The sequence below is a fragment of the Microcaecilia unicolor genome, chromosome 2 (genome assembly GCF_901765095.1).
Source record: "Microcaecilia unicolor chromosome 2, aMicUni1.1, whole genome shotgun sequence".
In the NCBI taxonomy this organism is placed as follows: Eukaryota; Metazoa; Chordata; class Amphibia; order Gymnophiona; family Siphonopidae; genus Microcaecilia; species Microcaecilia unicolor.
In genome coordinates this window covers 279,787,954-279,806,050 of record NC_044032.1, presented here as the reverse complement: position 1 = coordinate 279,806,050, position 18,097 = coordinate 279,787,954, and the positions used below count along the sequence as shown (strand labels likewise).

At 43.2% G+C, this 18,097-nt stretch overlaps 1 protein-coding gene across 1 annotated transcript in view; it reads right to left on the bottom strand.

The window, feature by feature from the left end:
* Positions 1-18,097, bottom strand: part of ACER2 (alkaline ceramidase 2) — a 64,975-nt gene that overhangs the window by 30,707 nt on the left and 16,171 nt on the right. The window contains exon 4 of the mRNA XM_030192432.1: positions 6,220-6,357. Within this exon, the coding sequence (XP_030048292.1) occupies positions 6,220-6,357 (138 nt within the window). The remainder of the gene's footprint in view (positions 1-6,219; positions 6,358-18,097) is intronic.

The window sequence follows — 18,097 nt, the reverse complement described above, 5'->3', positions numbered from 1 at the left end:
CAATGGGGACTTCAGGGCACATCGGTTGGGAAACACTGTCCTACAGAGGTCACTACTGAGCAATTAATAAGGAAGCAAAACAGTGCTGTAGGCCAACTGTAACTATCTTTAATCATGCACTTCATATTAAAAACAGTACAAGGGTGGGGCTTCTCTCACTGAATGCTTATCATTTTTGCTGGGTGCAGTCAAATTCAGATTTGTTAGTAATGAGAAAGATCTGTGCGTCTTTGCTAAGTGCTGTTTTGCTCCAGACTGAATCAGTGTTCAGACAGCATGAAATATTGTTCAACTTTAATGAGAGGATGCAATCAATAACCATTTGTTTTCCTACAAAAACAACCCCCAAGGAACTGTGGCTAATAGGCCTCAGAAGACTTTTCCACCTGCATTCTTCCTCCTTTGTTTTTGTCTGCTCAACAGGTTTTAAGTTTTGCCTTTGACTTCAGCTGAGACTGGATGTTTTCACTCTAACCCAAGACTGTAATAAACTTGTCGTGTTTTTCTGCCTCCGGATTTTTCAAAATAAGTACCTAAACCGCTTTGAATGTAGTTGCAAAAACCTCAGAAAGGTGGTATATCAAGTCCCATTTCCCTTTCCCGTTCATACAGTTGAACAGTGGGTAATATGCTCTGTGAAAAATGATCCAAGGGGATGCCTTTGGCATTGTTACCACATGAGAGTTTCGACACTGGACTTCTCCTCCACCCCTAACCGATGACTATAAATATGCCTGCATTCTGCAAGATTACTGCACCTACACTAATCCAGAGAAAGAAAAGACAGGGTGAAATTTAAAGTGGGGCCACTTAATCTGTCAAGCAGTTAATTTTTTTCTTTTTGTGGAAAATAGTAAAACATTGTGTGACGTTGAGAACATTTCTGCCTTGTCATATTGTAAAACACCACAAAAGCCACACAGAACACAGAAAACCCCCTGTACGTAGAAGTGTATATTCTGAATTTAGTCAAGTTCTAATTCATTGGTTCTCAGCTCCTGTCCTTGAAGGCTGCCCACTAGCTGGTTTTTGGATATTAAGAACATCTGTTCAGACAGCGATCCACTGCATTCTCCTACAGAGGAATAACCACTTTATCTCCTCATAAAGACATTCTCTCTGATATTCAGCTGGTGTTGGGCTGCACGGTGACTCGGACGGCAGCGGTCAGCCCAGCTACTCAATGCCGAGCCATAGCTGGCGACTGGCATTGAATATCCGGTTTCATTTTTGACTGCAGCAACTTAATCAGTTAAGCTGATATTCAGTGCTAACCGGTTAAGGGGTCCTTTTACTAAGGTGAGCTGAAAAATGGCCTGCAGTAGAATAGGCATGTGTTTTGCACGGGCACAGATCCATTTTTCAGCGCACCTGTAAAAATGCCTTTTTTTAAATTTTTACTGAAAATGAAAATGCGGCAAACTGAAAATTGACGCGCATCCATTTTGGATCTGAGACCTTACCACCATCTATTGACTTAGCGGTAAGGTCTCACACATTAACCAGGCGGTAATGGTCTATGCGCATCATATGCCTTTTACCGCCCAGTAGCGCCACACACCAGAAAATTATTTTCTGGCGCACACAGGGGACACACATCAAAAATGAAATTAATGCCTGGGCCACGTGGTAGCCGGGCGGTAACTCAGAACTGGCACACGTTGGGTGTGCGTAGGTGCTTACAACGCTTAGTAAAAGGGCTCCTTAGTGCTTAACGGTTAACGACAGGCCTGCTATTTATGCGGCTTATTTTTTTATACTGAAATATACTTATTGGTATATGACGTATCAAGAAACAGATTCAGCAAGCATAAATATAACAGCAGCAAACTTATGCCCCAAACATTATGCAGTCTATTTTAACCACTAAACATAGCCGGTTTGTCACTGAATATCAGCGCCTAACCAGCTATGTCACGCAATACATAGTAACATAGTGGCTAACCACGAATATTCAGCAGGAGATAACCGGTTATCTCCCACTGAATATTGGTGGTTAGGTGCTAAAATACTATTTAACCGGCCAGGAGTCATTGCTGGCTGGTTAAATAGTTTTGAATATCGGCCACATTATTTTCAGTCAGTGTAGTCACTGCTTTAGGTCAGGTGCTAGAGAGAGGAAGTAACCTACATAAGTATTGCCATCAACCTCAGCATCCTGTTTCCAACAGTGGCCAATCCAGGTTACAAGTACCTGGCAAGATCCCAAAACAGTACAATACATTTTATGCTGCTTATTCTAGAAATAAGCAGTGGATTTTCTCCAAGTCCATTTTAATAATGGCTTATGGACTTTTCTTTTAGGAAGCTAGCCAAACCTTTTTTAAAACTCCGCTAAGCTAACTGCTTTTACTACATTCTTTGGCAACGAATTCCAGACTTACACATTGAGTGAAGAAATATTTTCTCCAATTCGTTTTAAATTTACTACTTTGTAGCTTCATTGCATGCCCCCTATTCCTACTATTTTTGCACTATGTGGGACAGCCTCCAATCTGAAGCAGCCCTTAAACAGGCAGTGATACTGAGTATCAGCACTAACAGGCCATTTTGGTATCTGGTGACACAGGGGTGTTACAAAGGCAGACTTGAAGAAGATTGACAGTTATGCAAACGCTGGTAACATTCAGTGCTGGTATCCATATGGGCAAACAACAGCATATCAGAATACTAACAAAAAACAAAAAAAAATGTCCTTTGAAATGTATTACTATATACACTCCCTTAAAATTCTAACAGTGCTCAGACCAAGTGCACCGCAACACAGTCAGTGTAGGAGCAGCTCCTCAACAACGCACCCCTCCAACCACCACCGCACAAAGTCCCCCCCCCCCCCCCCCAAGCAAACTGCAGCCATCTGAACACCCCACAAAAACATCTCAGCAAGCAAAAAAAAGTCCACTCATCTGATGCTCCCAAAACACATCCCCTGGTGTGGTGGTTCCCACCCAGAGGCAACTCCCACATGCCCCAAACCAAGCGCCCAAACCTCCCAGCACTCCAAACTCCCTCAACTCCACTGTGTACAGCACTGGGCTAAAAGAAGGAAAGCCTGATTCAAATCCCGCTGCTGCTCCTTTTGATCTTGGGCAAGTCATTTAACCCTCCATTACCTCAGTTACAATCTTAAGAGGCAGTTCTATGAACGGCTCCTAAACCTGGGCCCCAATTTTAGGCAACTTCTTTCTAGAATAGGCACATTTACACACGTGCATGACACTTGGTATTGTTCCACAAATGTGCTAGGTGCTATTCTATAAAACTGCCATGTGCAGGGAAATTCTATATATGGCACCGAATATTAGGCATGGAAAAGCATTCTAACAGACGCAAGGTGCCGAAATGGCAGATCCATGTGAAAACACACTTTCACGCCCATTTTTAGAATAGTGCCTAAATGTTTCCGTGCAGATCGGCAAAGGGGATGTAGCCATGGGAGGGGCATAGTGGGGTCAGGCCCGTTCCCTTAAAATGCGTGCAGTGTTATAGAATTCGGGGGATCCGCACCCATACCTTTAAGAGCCGAATTTTGAACACCGTTTACTGAATCCAGGCCATGGAGCATAACAGCAAATAGACAGTACCAGTGGGCGTACCATGGATGTTCCACAATGGTACCAGATGCATTCATCGGAAGGAGCACTTAGGCTTGCCAGCCTGTGTCTGCCATTGACCTGGCATAAGCTGTCATGCCTAAGTCTTGGCATGCCAAAACGGCTTTGTGCTACTATTCTCTAATGGGTTAGGTGTGTCTTAACACCACTTGGAGTTGGAGGAGTGGCCTAATGGCTAGTGCAGCAGACTGTGGTCTTGGGGAACCAGGTTCAATTCCTGCTGCCGCCTGTCAGCAGTGGGTTGAATTCCCTCTGCAGCTCTGTGTGACCCTGGGCAAGTCACTGAAGCCCTCTATTGCCCCAGGTACAATACATAACTTAGATTGTGAGCCCATTAGGGACAGTGCAAAGTACCTGTAATAGAAATTGTAAACCACATAGTCCCCTCAGGGATCACTTGTGGAATATCAAGTGCTCAAAATAAATAAAATTTAGGCACTACTTTATAGAATTTCCCCCTTAGATTTTAAGTCCTCCATGGACAGGGAGATACCTACTGTACCTGATTGTAACTCAGCTTGAGCTGCTACTGCAAAAAGGTGTGAGCTACATCCAAATATGTAAACATACTCCATACATTCAGCGCTGCTACCCATACAGGGAAAAGCACCAAATTTATGTATTGGCTGGTTACTGTACTAGCACCAGCTGTTTAGTTTTGGCCTGCTGTTCAGATAAATTATCTCTTTGGTATACTGCCAGTATCCTGATAATTTTCACAGCCACCTTCAACCTGCACCTAACTCAGGGGCCAATTCTCAAAACCTACCACCGACGTTAAGGCCATCTAGCACCAGAATAGAGCGCATATTAATCTGTGCAGAATGCTCAGAGGGCTTTAGCATAGGAAACAATGTGCACACCAGAAATGGCTGTACATTGTATTTAAATGTAGTCAAATGGATGTTGATGAGGTCATTTGCTATGCTTTCCCAATGCTCAGAGAACAGCACACAAACTGACTACCAACACAATACAGGGCTAAATTTAAAACTCTATGTCTGAGCTTCAAGGCCCTTAAAGGAAATGGCCCAGAGTACTTAAAGAATAGGATGACCCTCTACATCTCCGAGGACACTAAGGTCCTCTCAAGGGGTATCCCTAACCACACCCTCTCCAAAAGACATTACACGATATGATACCCGCAAGTGAGCCTTCCCTGGAATAGCCCCCATACTGCACTCCGCTTAACACAAGAGTATCTCTACTTCAGGAAGCAGGTGAAAGCCTGGCTTTTCAACCAGGCCTTTAATGGAAGAAGTAACTAACTTGATAGTCTCACTCACACACACAAGGAGTGACTCGGGCTGCACATACTGCAGCAGGACATGTTTATCCATTTCTACCCTAGCTGAGATAACATTTTATCATCTCTTTGACCTCAAGTGCAACTTTCTTTAAATTAGTCACCTTATTTTCTAACTCCTCTTATTCTCTTACCTATCTATATATTCCATCTTTACTTATAGCCTACGTTGTCTATTAAAACGTTCTATTACGTATTGTGTTGACATTGTAAGTAGTGTTCTATGTTATCTGAATATTTTTACTGCTATAATTGTGTATTGCTTCTGTTTGAATTATTCTTACGTATACTGCCTTGAGTGAATTCTTTCAAAAAGCCGGTAAATAAATCCTAATAAATAAATAAACAAACAAACAAGCCCTCCTCAGACCTGGAAACCTACTGCCAGCTCAGAGCTGTCATTGGGGGGGGGGGGGGGGTTGAAGAGAGGATTTCTTTTGATTTATAGTTTAAAATCTGTCAGTTTTGATTTCTGTTAGAAGTAGAAAAAAAATCCTGTGCAAGCCTGTAAGCGCCGGTAATGAGAAAGAAATGTGCACGAGTCCAAGCAAACTCGAAAGTGAAAGCACACACTGGCGTCTCTTTTCTACCCTTAAATTTAAGCCTTCCAAGTTAATTGGAAAGCTTATATTTAAAGATGCAAAAGAGCGGCGCCAATGTGCTTCACTTTCAGATTTGCCTCGTGTACGTACACAAGAGCTGCGCTTACTGCAAAGATCTTCTATGCATAAGTACATAAGTATTGCTACACTGGGACAGATCAAAGGTTCATCGAGCCCAGCATCCTATTTACAACAGTGGCCAATCCAGGTCACAAATACCTGGCAAGATCCAGGAAAAGTTCAATACATGCTGTTTATCCCAGAAATAAGCAGTGGATTTTCCACAAGTCAATTTAATAATGATCTATGGACTTTTCCTTTAGGAAGCCGTCCAGACCTTTTCTAAACCTTGCTAAGCTAACCGCCTTTACCACATTATCTGGCTTTTGCTTTTACAATGCACATACAATTTGAATAACATTTCCTTGGAGCATTGGCTAGTTTTCTGCACTGTTCTGACGGTATGGGGTGTGCTCTGTTGGCTTCATGCAGGAGTTCTGTGCATCGGCCCCTCAACCTAGAATTGTACAGATAGTGGCCAGTCTTGTAGCAATTTAAACAGTACTATCCATGTAACTTTTGAAACTCTACAGGTAAGTCAATTAGGTGTTTGCTGGCTGCCAGCGAATGCGTAATTGGCTGAATATTAACCCAAAGGTTCTTTTCCCCTTTTTGCTACCATGACCCTGTGGCCTACCTTTTCAGCTCTGTGATGAGAAGCGCTGTGCAGGGGATACCCAGGATCATCAGAGAGATGCTGTTGATGGCCGGTTTAATGAAAGCAAGACACGTGATAATTCCAGATAAGACACCAACTACAGCTTTAAATCGCCACCTAAAATTTAAAAATTCAAACAAATATACCGCTATGAGAAAGAAGAAAAACAAAGAAATACCCATTTTCCTCATACATACGTGATATGTCTACCATGCGGATGTACAGAAGGAGCTTGAACTGCCAGAGACAAACAGCTCTTCCATATTAAGCCAGCATTTCCTGCATACTGCTGTCATGACTGTCTATCTGCTTTGCATTTTTGACTATGCAGCGATCACTAGCCGTAACCCAGCGCTGCGGTTCTCCGTTCTCCTCTTTTCTTGCGAATCTTAAAAGAGGTTTAATAGACTGGAGTGGAAGTGAGCCTATCTAGTCCACTGTAAGCAAAGAAGCCATTTGGTTAATCTCTGTTTCCACTGCCCTGCACAGCCGTCATTGGCATTCACTCAAAACACAGCAAGCAAACCAATGAGCTGCTGCATCCACATTGTTGTTCTTTATTGTCTGTCCATCTGTAACAAGTCTAACACTGTTTTTGTTAGATAGGCAGTGCCTTGCAAGGTGGAGGAGAAAAGACATAATTAAATATCACTAAAACAACTTCAAAAATTATTGTAGCTAGTAGAAACAGCAATTATAAATTCTGTAGTTTGTGCTCATTTTTCTTCACTGTTATTCTTTACAATTCAGATGGCCAGATTTCAGTGAGAATATCCTGTTTCCTGATAGGTTCAACTTAACTGTTGTAGTAATCTGCTTTGGGAAGCCTAGTGTTTATAAAGACGATGGAATATATTAAAATTAAATGGAAGTAGAATTAAACTCTCCTTACACTGGGGCACATGGAATCACATATTCAACTGTTTTGTAGAAGTATTCATTTTAGATATACAAATGGATTATTCTGTTTCGAACATGTTTCAGGGGCAAGTGGTTTTATAAGTCCAAATAAAAATAAACATTTTGTTTCATGCAGATCTCTTTTGTTTAAACATAACTACATGGGCTAGAAGCCCCTAATGCAGTCCATTGGTTTTCTTATATTTTGTTCTTGTGCCAAAACTGAAAACAGAGATAAGAGTTGAGGTTAAATGAGGGGACATGGGATAAGCTTATCTGGTCCACAGGAGACGGTATGACTATAAAGTTGAAGCCAGTCCCGCTGCAGCAGCCATCTCCATTTGTCAAAAACAATATTAAAGTAGATTTGCATTCTCTCTTGTTAGGGGGTGGGGAAGATCTAAGAGCAGTTGTGGTGGCTGGTGGAATTTTCAAGGGTCTGTGAAGGAGGAGGGGGTTATTTTCCAAAATATATTTGTCAGTACTCCAGAAGCTGCTTTGTTATTTCCAGTGCTCTATTGTGATTTTCATTGGAGCACTAGATGCCTGATATTTTTTCATGATGAATAAACATAGTTCTCTATAAAAATACTTGCAAAGGTTTTAATGCCTATGTGTGTCATTTTTTTTAATATGACAAAAATGTCATTTATTTTAAAGCTTCCCCTATGAACATATAACATAGTTTTAAATCAGCAAAACAGCATTAAAAAATATTGTACCTGCTAGACACATCAGAAACTCTCTTTGGATATGCCCAAACCTTTCTGGAAGGGCTGCTTACACCTAGATCCAGCTGTATTCATTGTCTGAGGGGCAGCATACACCTCAATTCAGCTGTTTCTCATCAGAAGGGCCGAATACACCAAGATCCTGGTGTATTTTCAATCAGAAGGAAAGAATACACCAGGATCCTGGTATATTTTTGATCAGAAGGGATGAATACACAAGGATCCTGGTGTATTTTCGATCAGAAGGGATGAATACACTAGGATCCTGATGTATTCGGCCCTTCTGATCGAAAATACACCAGGATCCTGATGTATTTGGCCCTTCTGATTGAAAATACACCAGGATCCTGGTGTATGTGGCCCTTCTGATGAGAAACAGAGCTGAATCTAGGTGTATGCTGCCCCTCAGACAATGAATACAGCTGGATTTAGGTGCGAGTAGGGTTACTATTCATCCGTATTTCCCCGGACATGTCCTCTTTTTGAGGGCATGCCCGGGGCGTCCGGCGGGTTTTGCCGCACGCACGTTTGTCCGGATTTCTGGACAAACATACGTGCATGCATGTGGGCGAGCGAGCAGCGCCGTGGGTCTCCCCTCCCCTTCCTTCCCTGGTGGTCTAGTGACCTCTTCGGGGCAAGAAAGAGCCCCCTCTTTCCTGCCCGGAGCGCTGCCTTGCCCTTCATCCTTCTCGGTCTCGGCTGGGGATTCAAAATGGCCACCAAGAGTTGAAGTCTCGCGAGGCCACTTCAACTCTCAGCGGCCATTTTGAATCCCCAGCCGAGACCGAGAAGGATGCAGACAAGGGCAGGCAGCGCTCTCGGCAGGAAAAAGGGGGCTCTTTCCTACCCCGAAGAGGTCACTAGACCACCAGGGCTAGATAGTAAGTAAGGGGAGGGGAGGGGAATATGTGACAAGGGGGAGGGGAGGTGACGGGGGGGCAGTGGAGGGGAATATGTGACGGGGAGGGGAGGGGAATAGGGGGCGGGATGAGGATCTGAAAGGGACGTGGTGGGGGCGGGGCAGGGGCGTGACATGTGTCCTCTTTTTCAGAGGACACAATATGATAACCCTAGGTGTGAGCAGCCCTTCCAGAAAGTTTTGGACATATGCAAAGAGAGTTTCTGCTGTGTCTAGCAGGTACAATAATTTTTAATGCTGTTTTGCTGATTTAAAATTTTATGTTATATGTTCATAGGGGAAGCTTTGAAATAAATGACATTTTAAATTGCAACGCTAGTGGATGGGGCAGGTTTTCTGCTCCCCCTCTGTGGGGTGGCGAGGAGGTGTAGCCATATCTACTATAATAAAACTCACCCTCAACATTCTGAAGACATTGACGTCACTGCAGCCACTCAGACACCGGTTCGTAAGTTCATGGTGGTGAAGCCACCACACTCACCATGTCTCCATGCCCCGCCCTCACATCACACGTGATGACGTCGAGAACGCATGACGACAGAACAACGCAAATGAACGAACGGGGAGGAGTAGGGAAACACGCCTCGCGAGACTTCAACTCTTGGCGGCCATTTTGAAACGCCGAGAGCCGGACTTGCACAGGATGCAGCAGGGCAGCTGGCAGCAGCGCTCCGACCAGGAAACAGGGGGCTCTTTCTTTCCTGCCCCGATCGAAGAGGTACCTCTAGACCACCAGGGATAGTCGCATAAGGGGAGGGGAAGGGAGTCCCGTGCCCGCCTCTGTCGACAGGAAGGCATGGGACTCGAACGACAGAGAGGGAGACAGCAACGGAAGGAGTGGGTAACCCTTGCTAGCGCCCGTTTCATTTCAGGTAGAAACGGGCCTTTTTCACTAGTTACTACATAAATCCCTACAGTGCACAGCTAAACAACTATTTCACAACAACAAGGGTCGATACATCAGGATAATGTTTACTTTACATGGTAGGGAACTGGTGCTGGTTGGGGTATACGGCTCGGTCCCTAGGGAACCATCTTTCTGCAGTCTCCTCCTAAAAGAATGCCTTAAATACACGACCCACCCTCTGATAGTTGTGGGACACATGAACATGATATTGGACCCAGAGACGGATCGTTCTAGGGCATTGCAAACTCAACTAGGGCGGGGAGAAAGTGAACTACAGGGACTGTGTGGACCCGTGGAGGCTTTTACACCCCAAGGAGCGCGATTACACGCACACCTCTCTAGCACACCAGTCCCTCTCTCGATTGGATTACTTATTTGTGAGTAGCGGCCTATTCAAGATGGCATCCGTGAGGGAAGGTGCAGCGTGAGCGCTCTCGTTCCTCCATTGCATAACGCAGAGTGACCTTTTCCATTCCCAGAAATGGTGAAGCGAAAGGGGAAGATCGGGGCGAAGGCCTCCTCTAGCCCCGGAGGTGCTCCCGCCCTTCGTCAGACAACGCTGGAAACATTTTGCGCACAGCCGCAAAGAACACACACTCCGATCTTGGATGGGTCTCCAGTCCAGCAGGGAGACTTTAGCTTGGAGACAGCGTCCTTGAGTCCACCTCCACAAACGGCGCCACCCAGACCCGGCGAAAGAGTAAACCCAGCACGAGAACTCCAGACGGAAGGCCTGGAAATCGTAGGAGGCCCTTCTGGGTTTTCTACCCCAGAAAATTTGTCAGCGCGAGGGAGTTTAAGTGAGGTGGTTTCCTCACCATCCCCCATTCTGGCGACTCTGGCGGAGAACCTGGGCGGACAGAAAAGACTGGCCGTTGTTACAATGGAGACACTATGGGACGCGATTCAGGCGTTAAATTCGACCCTGCTTCAATCTTCTAATGCTTTCAAAGTGGAAATAGCCGAAGTCAAACAACAGCATTCTTCTTTGGCAAAGAAGGTGGAAAAACTAGAGAAGACAAGTGAGTCGCATGATTTTGAAATTAAAAAACTTCAAAGTACTATCGCAACTGTTTTGGTTGATAAGAATAAGATGTGCAACAAAGTTGAATATCTTGAGAACTTACTAAGGCGAAATAACCTGAGATTCTTGAACTTTCCGAGGTCTCCGATGATTCCTCCAACAGAGATGTTGCAAAGATATTTTCTGGAAGTCTTAGGGCTTTCGCCAGATTTAGTTCCTCCTGTTGTGAAAGCGTATTATGTTACTGGTGTTAAAAACTCCAATGTATTTCCAAACTTAGATAAAAATTTGACTGCTATGTTGGAATCTTCATTGGAGGTTATTACTGAGCGTACAACTTTGTTGGTTACCTTCGCTTCGAGACCGATAGGAACAATATACTGAGGCTATATTTTAGACATATTGCACAACAATTTTGCGGTTCTAAGATACAGGTGTTTTCTGATTTGAGTAGGTCTACTCAGAGAAGAAAGGAATTTATAGCCTTAAGATCGCGAACTTTGGCTTTAGGAGCCACTTTTTTATTGAAATTCTCATGTAGGAATGTTATCAGGTCACGTGACAAGATGGCGGCACGATAGTTTGTGGTCTGTGAGCTCCTGAAACTTGTTTCCCACAACATTACTTCGTTATCTAAAAATGCCCCATACTAAGCGGAAGGGATTGGTCAAAGGTGAGACCTCGAAGCCTAGACCCCCCCTGGCGGGCAACAGACGATGGAGAGATACGCCACAACTACATCTACCCCAATATCCGGGAATAGTCCTGCTGCCTCGTCGGAAGGAGACCCTCGGGGCTTGGGACTCGATGTCACCTTGTCTCCCCCCGGAACTCGAACCGCCGCCCCAACCCGAAGGACGCCCTCTCCAGCGTGTGACTCTGGGACCGGAAGTGGTGATACAGGGCCCCACGGATCGAGGAGTGGAAGGGGCGAAAACCGACGGAGAGAAGGGAAAGGAATTTTCCCTTCCTGAGCAAAGAGCTCCATTCTCTAGATCTGGGACGGTGACGCTGGAGAGTATCTGGAATACTCTGCAGCGTTTAGATACTTTTTTTTTTTGTTGTTGTTTTGTTTTTTGTTACATTTGTACCCCGCGCTTTCCCACTCATGGCAGGCTCAATGCGGCTTACATGGGGCAATGGAGGGTTAAGTGACTTGCCCAGAGTCACAAGGAGCTGCCTATGCCTGAAGTGGGAATCGAACTCAGTTCCTCAGTTCCCCAGGACCAAAGTCCACCACCCTAACCACTAGGCCACTCCTCCACTCTACTTCAGTAGCCAACTCCACGAAAGAAATTTCATCACTTGTAAGTAAAGTGGATTTACTTTCTAAAACTATGGAAAACACAAAGCAAGAATTTAACTTGCAAGTGCTGGATTTAAAACAAGAAATGAAGAATTTACAGGAATTTAAAGTGACAACAGTAAACGACAGGACTTTTCTCCATCGAAAATTAGAACAGATTGAAAATTTTCATCGTAGATTAACACTACGTTTAAGAAATATTTACTGGAAGTATTACATTATTCCCCTGAAATGTTTCCACCAATAAATAAGATTTATTATATACAATCAAAGAAAGTACCCGAAGTACAGCCAGATCCAGGGGCCCCCGAACGGCCAAAAGATAAGGATATTATGAATCTAACTGATTTTCTAGAAACTGCCATATCTGAAGACTCCGAAAGACTGACACTACTAGTGAACTTTGTTTTCGAACAAGATCTGGAGGCAGTTAAACGCCTTTACTTTAGAAATGCAAATTCACTTTTCTTAGGGAAAAAAATATGGATGTTCCCAGATGTAACTAAATTAACCCAGGAGAGAAGGAAAGCTTTTCTGTCTCTTAGGGCTGAAACCATAGCTCTGGGAGCATCTTTCTATCTTAATTACCCTTGTAAATGTGTGGTTAAATTCCTAGGGATAAAATATGTGTTTTTTCAACCAGAACATCTTAGTGAATTTGTTAAAAAAATTGGCTACTGGGTAAACTTAGTTTGATGATACTTAGATGGATAGATGTGTGCTAAGCTATATAATTTGATTTTGTTTTTGCCTTAAACCTCTCCTGTTGTATTTCCTTCATGTGGCCTCATTACATTGTGGTCTAAAGAGGACAAAGTGTTATAATTTCTTCTGGTTAATGAACTAATGTGTGGTTTTTTTTTAAGTATTCAGGTCCGCATTACCCACGCAAGTTTATGACTTGTAAATGTATTGTAAAAGCATTAATAAAAAAAAAAAAAAAAAAAAAGAAATTCTCATATAGATGTTTAATTTCCTTAAACTCTGTACACTATCCACCTTATAATCGAAAGAGAAAAACGCCTAGATTTCGACCCAAATCAGGAGATAGACATTTATCTCACAAAAACGAATAAATCGGTATAATCGAAAGCCGATTTTGGACGTTTTCAACTGCACTCCATTGCGGATGCGGACAAAGTTGATGGGGGCGTGTCAGAGGTGTGGCGAAGGTGGAACTGGGGCATGGTTATCGGCCGAGGAGAGATGTACGCGTTAGGGCGATAATCGAAAAAATAAAGGCGTTTTTAGCGAACATTTAGGACACTTTTGTTGGACCCTTTTTTCACACGAACAGGTCCCAAAAAAGTGCTCTAAATGACCAGATGACCATCGGAGGGAATCGGGGATGACCTCCCCTGACTCCCCCAGTGGTCACTAACCCCCTCCCACCACAAAAAAATGATGTTTCACAACTTTTTATTTTCACCCTCAAATGTCATATCCACCTCCCTGGCAGCAGTATGCAGGTCCCTGGAGCAGTTGTTAGGGGGTGCAGTGGACTTCAGGCAGGTGGACCCAGGCCCATCCCCCCCACCTGTTACAATTGTGCTGCTTAATGCTTATTAGTCGTCCAACCCCCCCAAACCTACTGTACCCACATGTAGGTGCCCCCCTTCACCCCTTAGGGCTATAATAATGGTGTAGGCTTGTGGGCAGTGGGTTTTGAGGGGGATTTGGGGGGCTCAACACACAAGGGAAGGGTGCTATGCCAATAATTCACTGTTAGCACCCACTTATTGGCACATTAACCAGTTTAGTTGCACACACATTTCAGGATAGCGTGCACTTTTGCACATGGAAATTTGCACAGCATTTATAGAATCCAGGGATTACTGCAAGGCTGGAAAGAATGAGTATGGCAGCCAGTTACTATCAGATTTGAGGGGACAAAGTACGCTACTTTCATGTCACTAACAGCAAGTGCACGCAGAGCTCACAGCATACAGTTAAAGACTGCCACACGTCAAACACCCTGCACGACTGAATGTTGATAGGCACAGCATTTTAAAAGCTCTCTCCTAAGGATAACTTCCATGTAATGTACAATCTCAAAATACCATTGCTTCAACTCTGCAACAGGTCAGTGACCCCCTTTTTGGTTTCGTTGCTTTTGTTCCTGTGAGCTGGCAGCTGCGTTTCATAAGCGTATGTAGAAGTCATGTGAACACGAGTCAGGAAACTGCTTCGGCTACAGCCGGCCACTAACCTTTGTGCAGATTACTGTGTGCTTCAGAACAGCTGTTGTGGTGGAAAGACAGAAAGCTAACCTCAGCTATAAGGAGATTGGCTAATTTGTCACAAAGACATCTAGTAGCATCACAGAGGCAACACTGGGGGTGGAAAGAAACACTGTTCAGATACTAAGGTACAGGAGCTGCAGCTATAACATCTACAGTGTCAATCTGAACAAAGAGGGAAAAAAAGGGAATTTGGGGAGGGTGTATATGGGTAGGCAAAATGGGACTTCTGAGGCATAGGTGTTTTTCCTAAATATTAAAAAAAAAACAGTCTGTTGTATTCACTTACTAATATCAAAACAGATATTGTCTAACACTCTTTTGTACAAAAGTTGTATTGTTGATGGAACAAATTCTTTTAATTCTTATCCATAATAAAACATATTACCGCTGATATTTAAAACCATTTAACCAGACAGGAATGGCACCTGGCTGGTTAAATGGCACTTAACTGGCTATCCGCCGAGTTTCAGTGCATCAACGACTAAGTCTGGCAGCCAAATTTGGCCACAGCAATACCAGGTCTATCTTTGGCTGCTATGAACTTAACCGGTTAGCGTTGACTATCGGCTTGGCTGCCTGTGTTCTTAGCAGCCAAAAATAAACTGGATATTCAATGCCGGTCACTGGAAATGGTCCAGCATTGAATATCTAGCATCACCGCCAACTGCGGGAGTTAGCCGGGCTAACTCCCATGGTCTCAATATCAGCCCCATTGAACTTAAAAAAACCCACTAGAAAATCAGTTAGATTCATAATATCCTTATCTTTTGGCCGTTCGGGGGCCCCTGGATCTGGCTGTACTTCGGGTACTTTCTTTGATTGTATATAATAAATCTTATTTATTGGTGGAAACATTTCAGGGGAATAATGTAATACTTCCAGTAAATATTTCTTAAACGTAGTGTTAATCTACGATGAAAATTTTCAATCTGTTCTAATTTTCGATGGAGAAAAGTCCTGTCGTTTACTGTTGTCACTTTAAATTCCTGTAAATTCTTCATTTCTTGTTTTAAATCCAGCCTTAAACCTCTCCTGTTGTATTTCCTTCATGTGGCCTCATTACATTGTGGTCTAAAGAGGACAAAGTGTTATAATTTCTTCTGGTTAATGAACTAATGTGTGGTTTTTTTTTAAGTATTCAGGTCCGCATTACCCACGCAAGTTTATGACTTGTAAATGTATTGTAAAAGCATTAAAAAAAAAAAAAAAAAAAGAAATTCTCATATAGATGTTTAATTTCCTTAAACTCTGTACACTATCCACCTTATAATCGAAAGAGAAAAACGCCTAGATTTCGACCCAAATCAGGAGATAGACATTTATCTCACAAAAACGAATAAATCGGTATAATCGAAAGCCGATTTTGGACGTTTTCAACTGCACCTCTTCTGGAATTTCCTTTGACCGTGGCATAGCACTCTTGCAGAAACTTTATGGTGACAGCCAGCATGGTTAAAAGGTGAAGTGAACAAAGCTATTAGAGACAAAAGAACCTTTCAAAGAATGGAAAAAGGATCCAAATGAAGAAAGTAAGAACCAACATACGCATTGGCAAGTTAGAGGAAAAGAATTAATAAAGAAGGCTAAGAGAGAATATAAAGAGAAACTTGCCACAGAAGCAAAAACTCATTGCAATAACTTTTTGAGGTACATCAGAAGCAGAAAGACTGTGAGGGAATCTGTGGGACCTTTAGATCATCAAGGAGCAATTGGGGCACTCAAGGAAGACAAGGCCGTAGCGGAGAGACTGAATTAATTCTTTGCTTCAGTCTTTACTGAAGAAGATGTAAGAGATGTACTTGCACCAGAAATGGTTTTCAAGGGTGACGATGCAGAGGAACTCAAAGAACACTCGATGAACCTCGAAGACATACTGAGCTAAACTGACAAATTAAAGAGTGATATATCACCTGGACTGGATGGTATGCACCCCAGGATACTGAAAGAACTCACACATGAAATCGCTGATCTGCTCTTAGTGATCTGTTACCTGTCGTTAAATCATCCGTAGTACCTGAGGATTGGAGGGTGGCCAATGTAAGGCCAATTTTTTCAAAGGGTTCCGGGGTGATCCAGGAAATAACAAACCAGTAAGCTTGACTTCGGTGCTGGGCATCCAAATAGCAGATGAAATTTAATGTGGACAAATGCAAAGTGATGCACATTGGAAAGAATAATCCAATTCATAGGTACTTAATGCTAGGGTCCACCTTAGGAGTCAGCACCCAAGAAAAAAGTCTAGGTGTCATCATAGACAATGACAATATGCTGAAATCTTCTGTCCAGTGCGCAGCAGCGACCAAAAAAGCAAATGGGGATTCTAGGATTTATTAGGAAAGGGATGGAAAGTAAGATGAAGAATATTATAATGCCTCTGTATGGCTCCATGGTAGGACCTCACCTTGAGAATTTTGTGCATTTCTGATCACTGTATCTGAAAAAAGATATAGTGGAATTAGAAAAGGTTCAAAGAACAGAGAATCTAAGATGGTGGCAGCACTCTGACTTCTGACAGACTTCATCTTACCTTGTACTTCTTCTTGATGGAGAAACACAAGGGTGGTAGACAGGCCCGACCCATTGCATCTGGACCTACAGATACATTTCTGCAGCGGTCCAGATCTCAGCCATTGTCAGCCGGCTGGAAGTCCCTCAAGATATAGGAGACCTGGAGGTCTCCTTCGGCCTGAATGTCACGCTAAGCCCTGACGTCCATTTACCACCGCTTCAGCCACGGGCCCAGAGCTTACTGGAACCATCAACCTCAGTTGCTAGGTTGGAAGGTGCTCCAGCCCTGAGTGTGAGGGCAACTGCCATCATGCCAGGACTGGAAAGTGGAGCCTTGGCTGTTCTGATGACTTTTGCTGCTGTTGAGTTGGCTGAGTCCTCAATGTTACAGGAGGAGCACCCGGGAGACCTGCAGACACCTTTGGTTGCCTCAGCTACCAATTTGGATCGAGGTTTGACTTTTCAGTTTTCCTCTTTGATGATTCCTCAGTGCCTGCAAACTCATCCAGCTTCTGCTACTTTAGAAGTTATTTGTCAGGCTCAGATCTGGCCAAGGCTATGATCCCTCAGATTAGTGTTTTGGCTCAAAATGTTACTATCTTACAATAAAAGACTGAGAAAGTTACAAATGGGATCTTTCAAAAAGCATGTATGTGATCTTAAGAAGCAATCTGGGGATATGAAAACTGTTCAGATGAATTTGATTAAAGATGTGACAAATTTAAGAGGAATGATTGAACTTGTCGAAAATATGGCTAAAAGCTGCAAACTTGCGCCTTCTGAATTGCCCCTAATCTAAAATATAACACCTCGAGATATGTGCAGGAAATATCTTATGGAAGTTTTGGAGATTCCAAAGAATAATTTATCACCTTGCACAAAAATTTATTATTTGCCTGTGAATCTTTTGGAGACTGACACACAAGATTTCGATTTAGCTAATTTAACTCAGTATTTCAAGGCGCCGGAACAAGAGGTTACTTTGGCTTTTACTTTAATGGTGACTTTAGCTTTGACTTCAAAGAGAGATTGGCTGCTAAAATTTTACTTTAAGCATAGACAGAAATTATTTCATAAGAAGAAGATTTGGATTTTTCCGGATGTCTCCACAGAGACTCAGAGGAAAAGGAAACAATTTCTTCTTTTGCAACCTGGGGTATTGCAGCTTGGCAGATCTTTTCTCTTGAAATATCCTTGTAAATGTAAAGTTAAATTCAATTCCCAGAGATATGGGTTTTTTTTTTTTTTTTCTAACCTCACAATTGACGGCTTTTTTGGCTACTAGGAGACTGTCTGCTGGGGGAGTAAGTGGTTCCTCT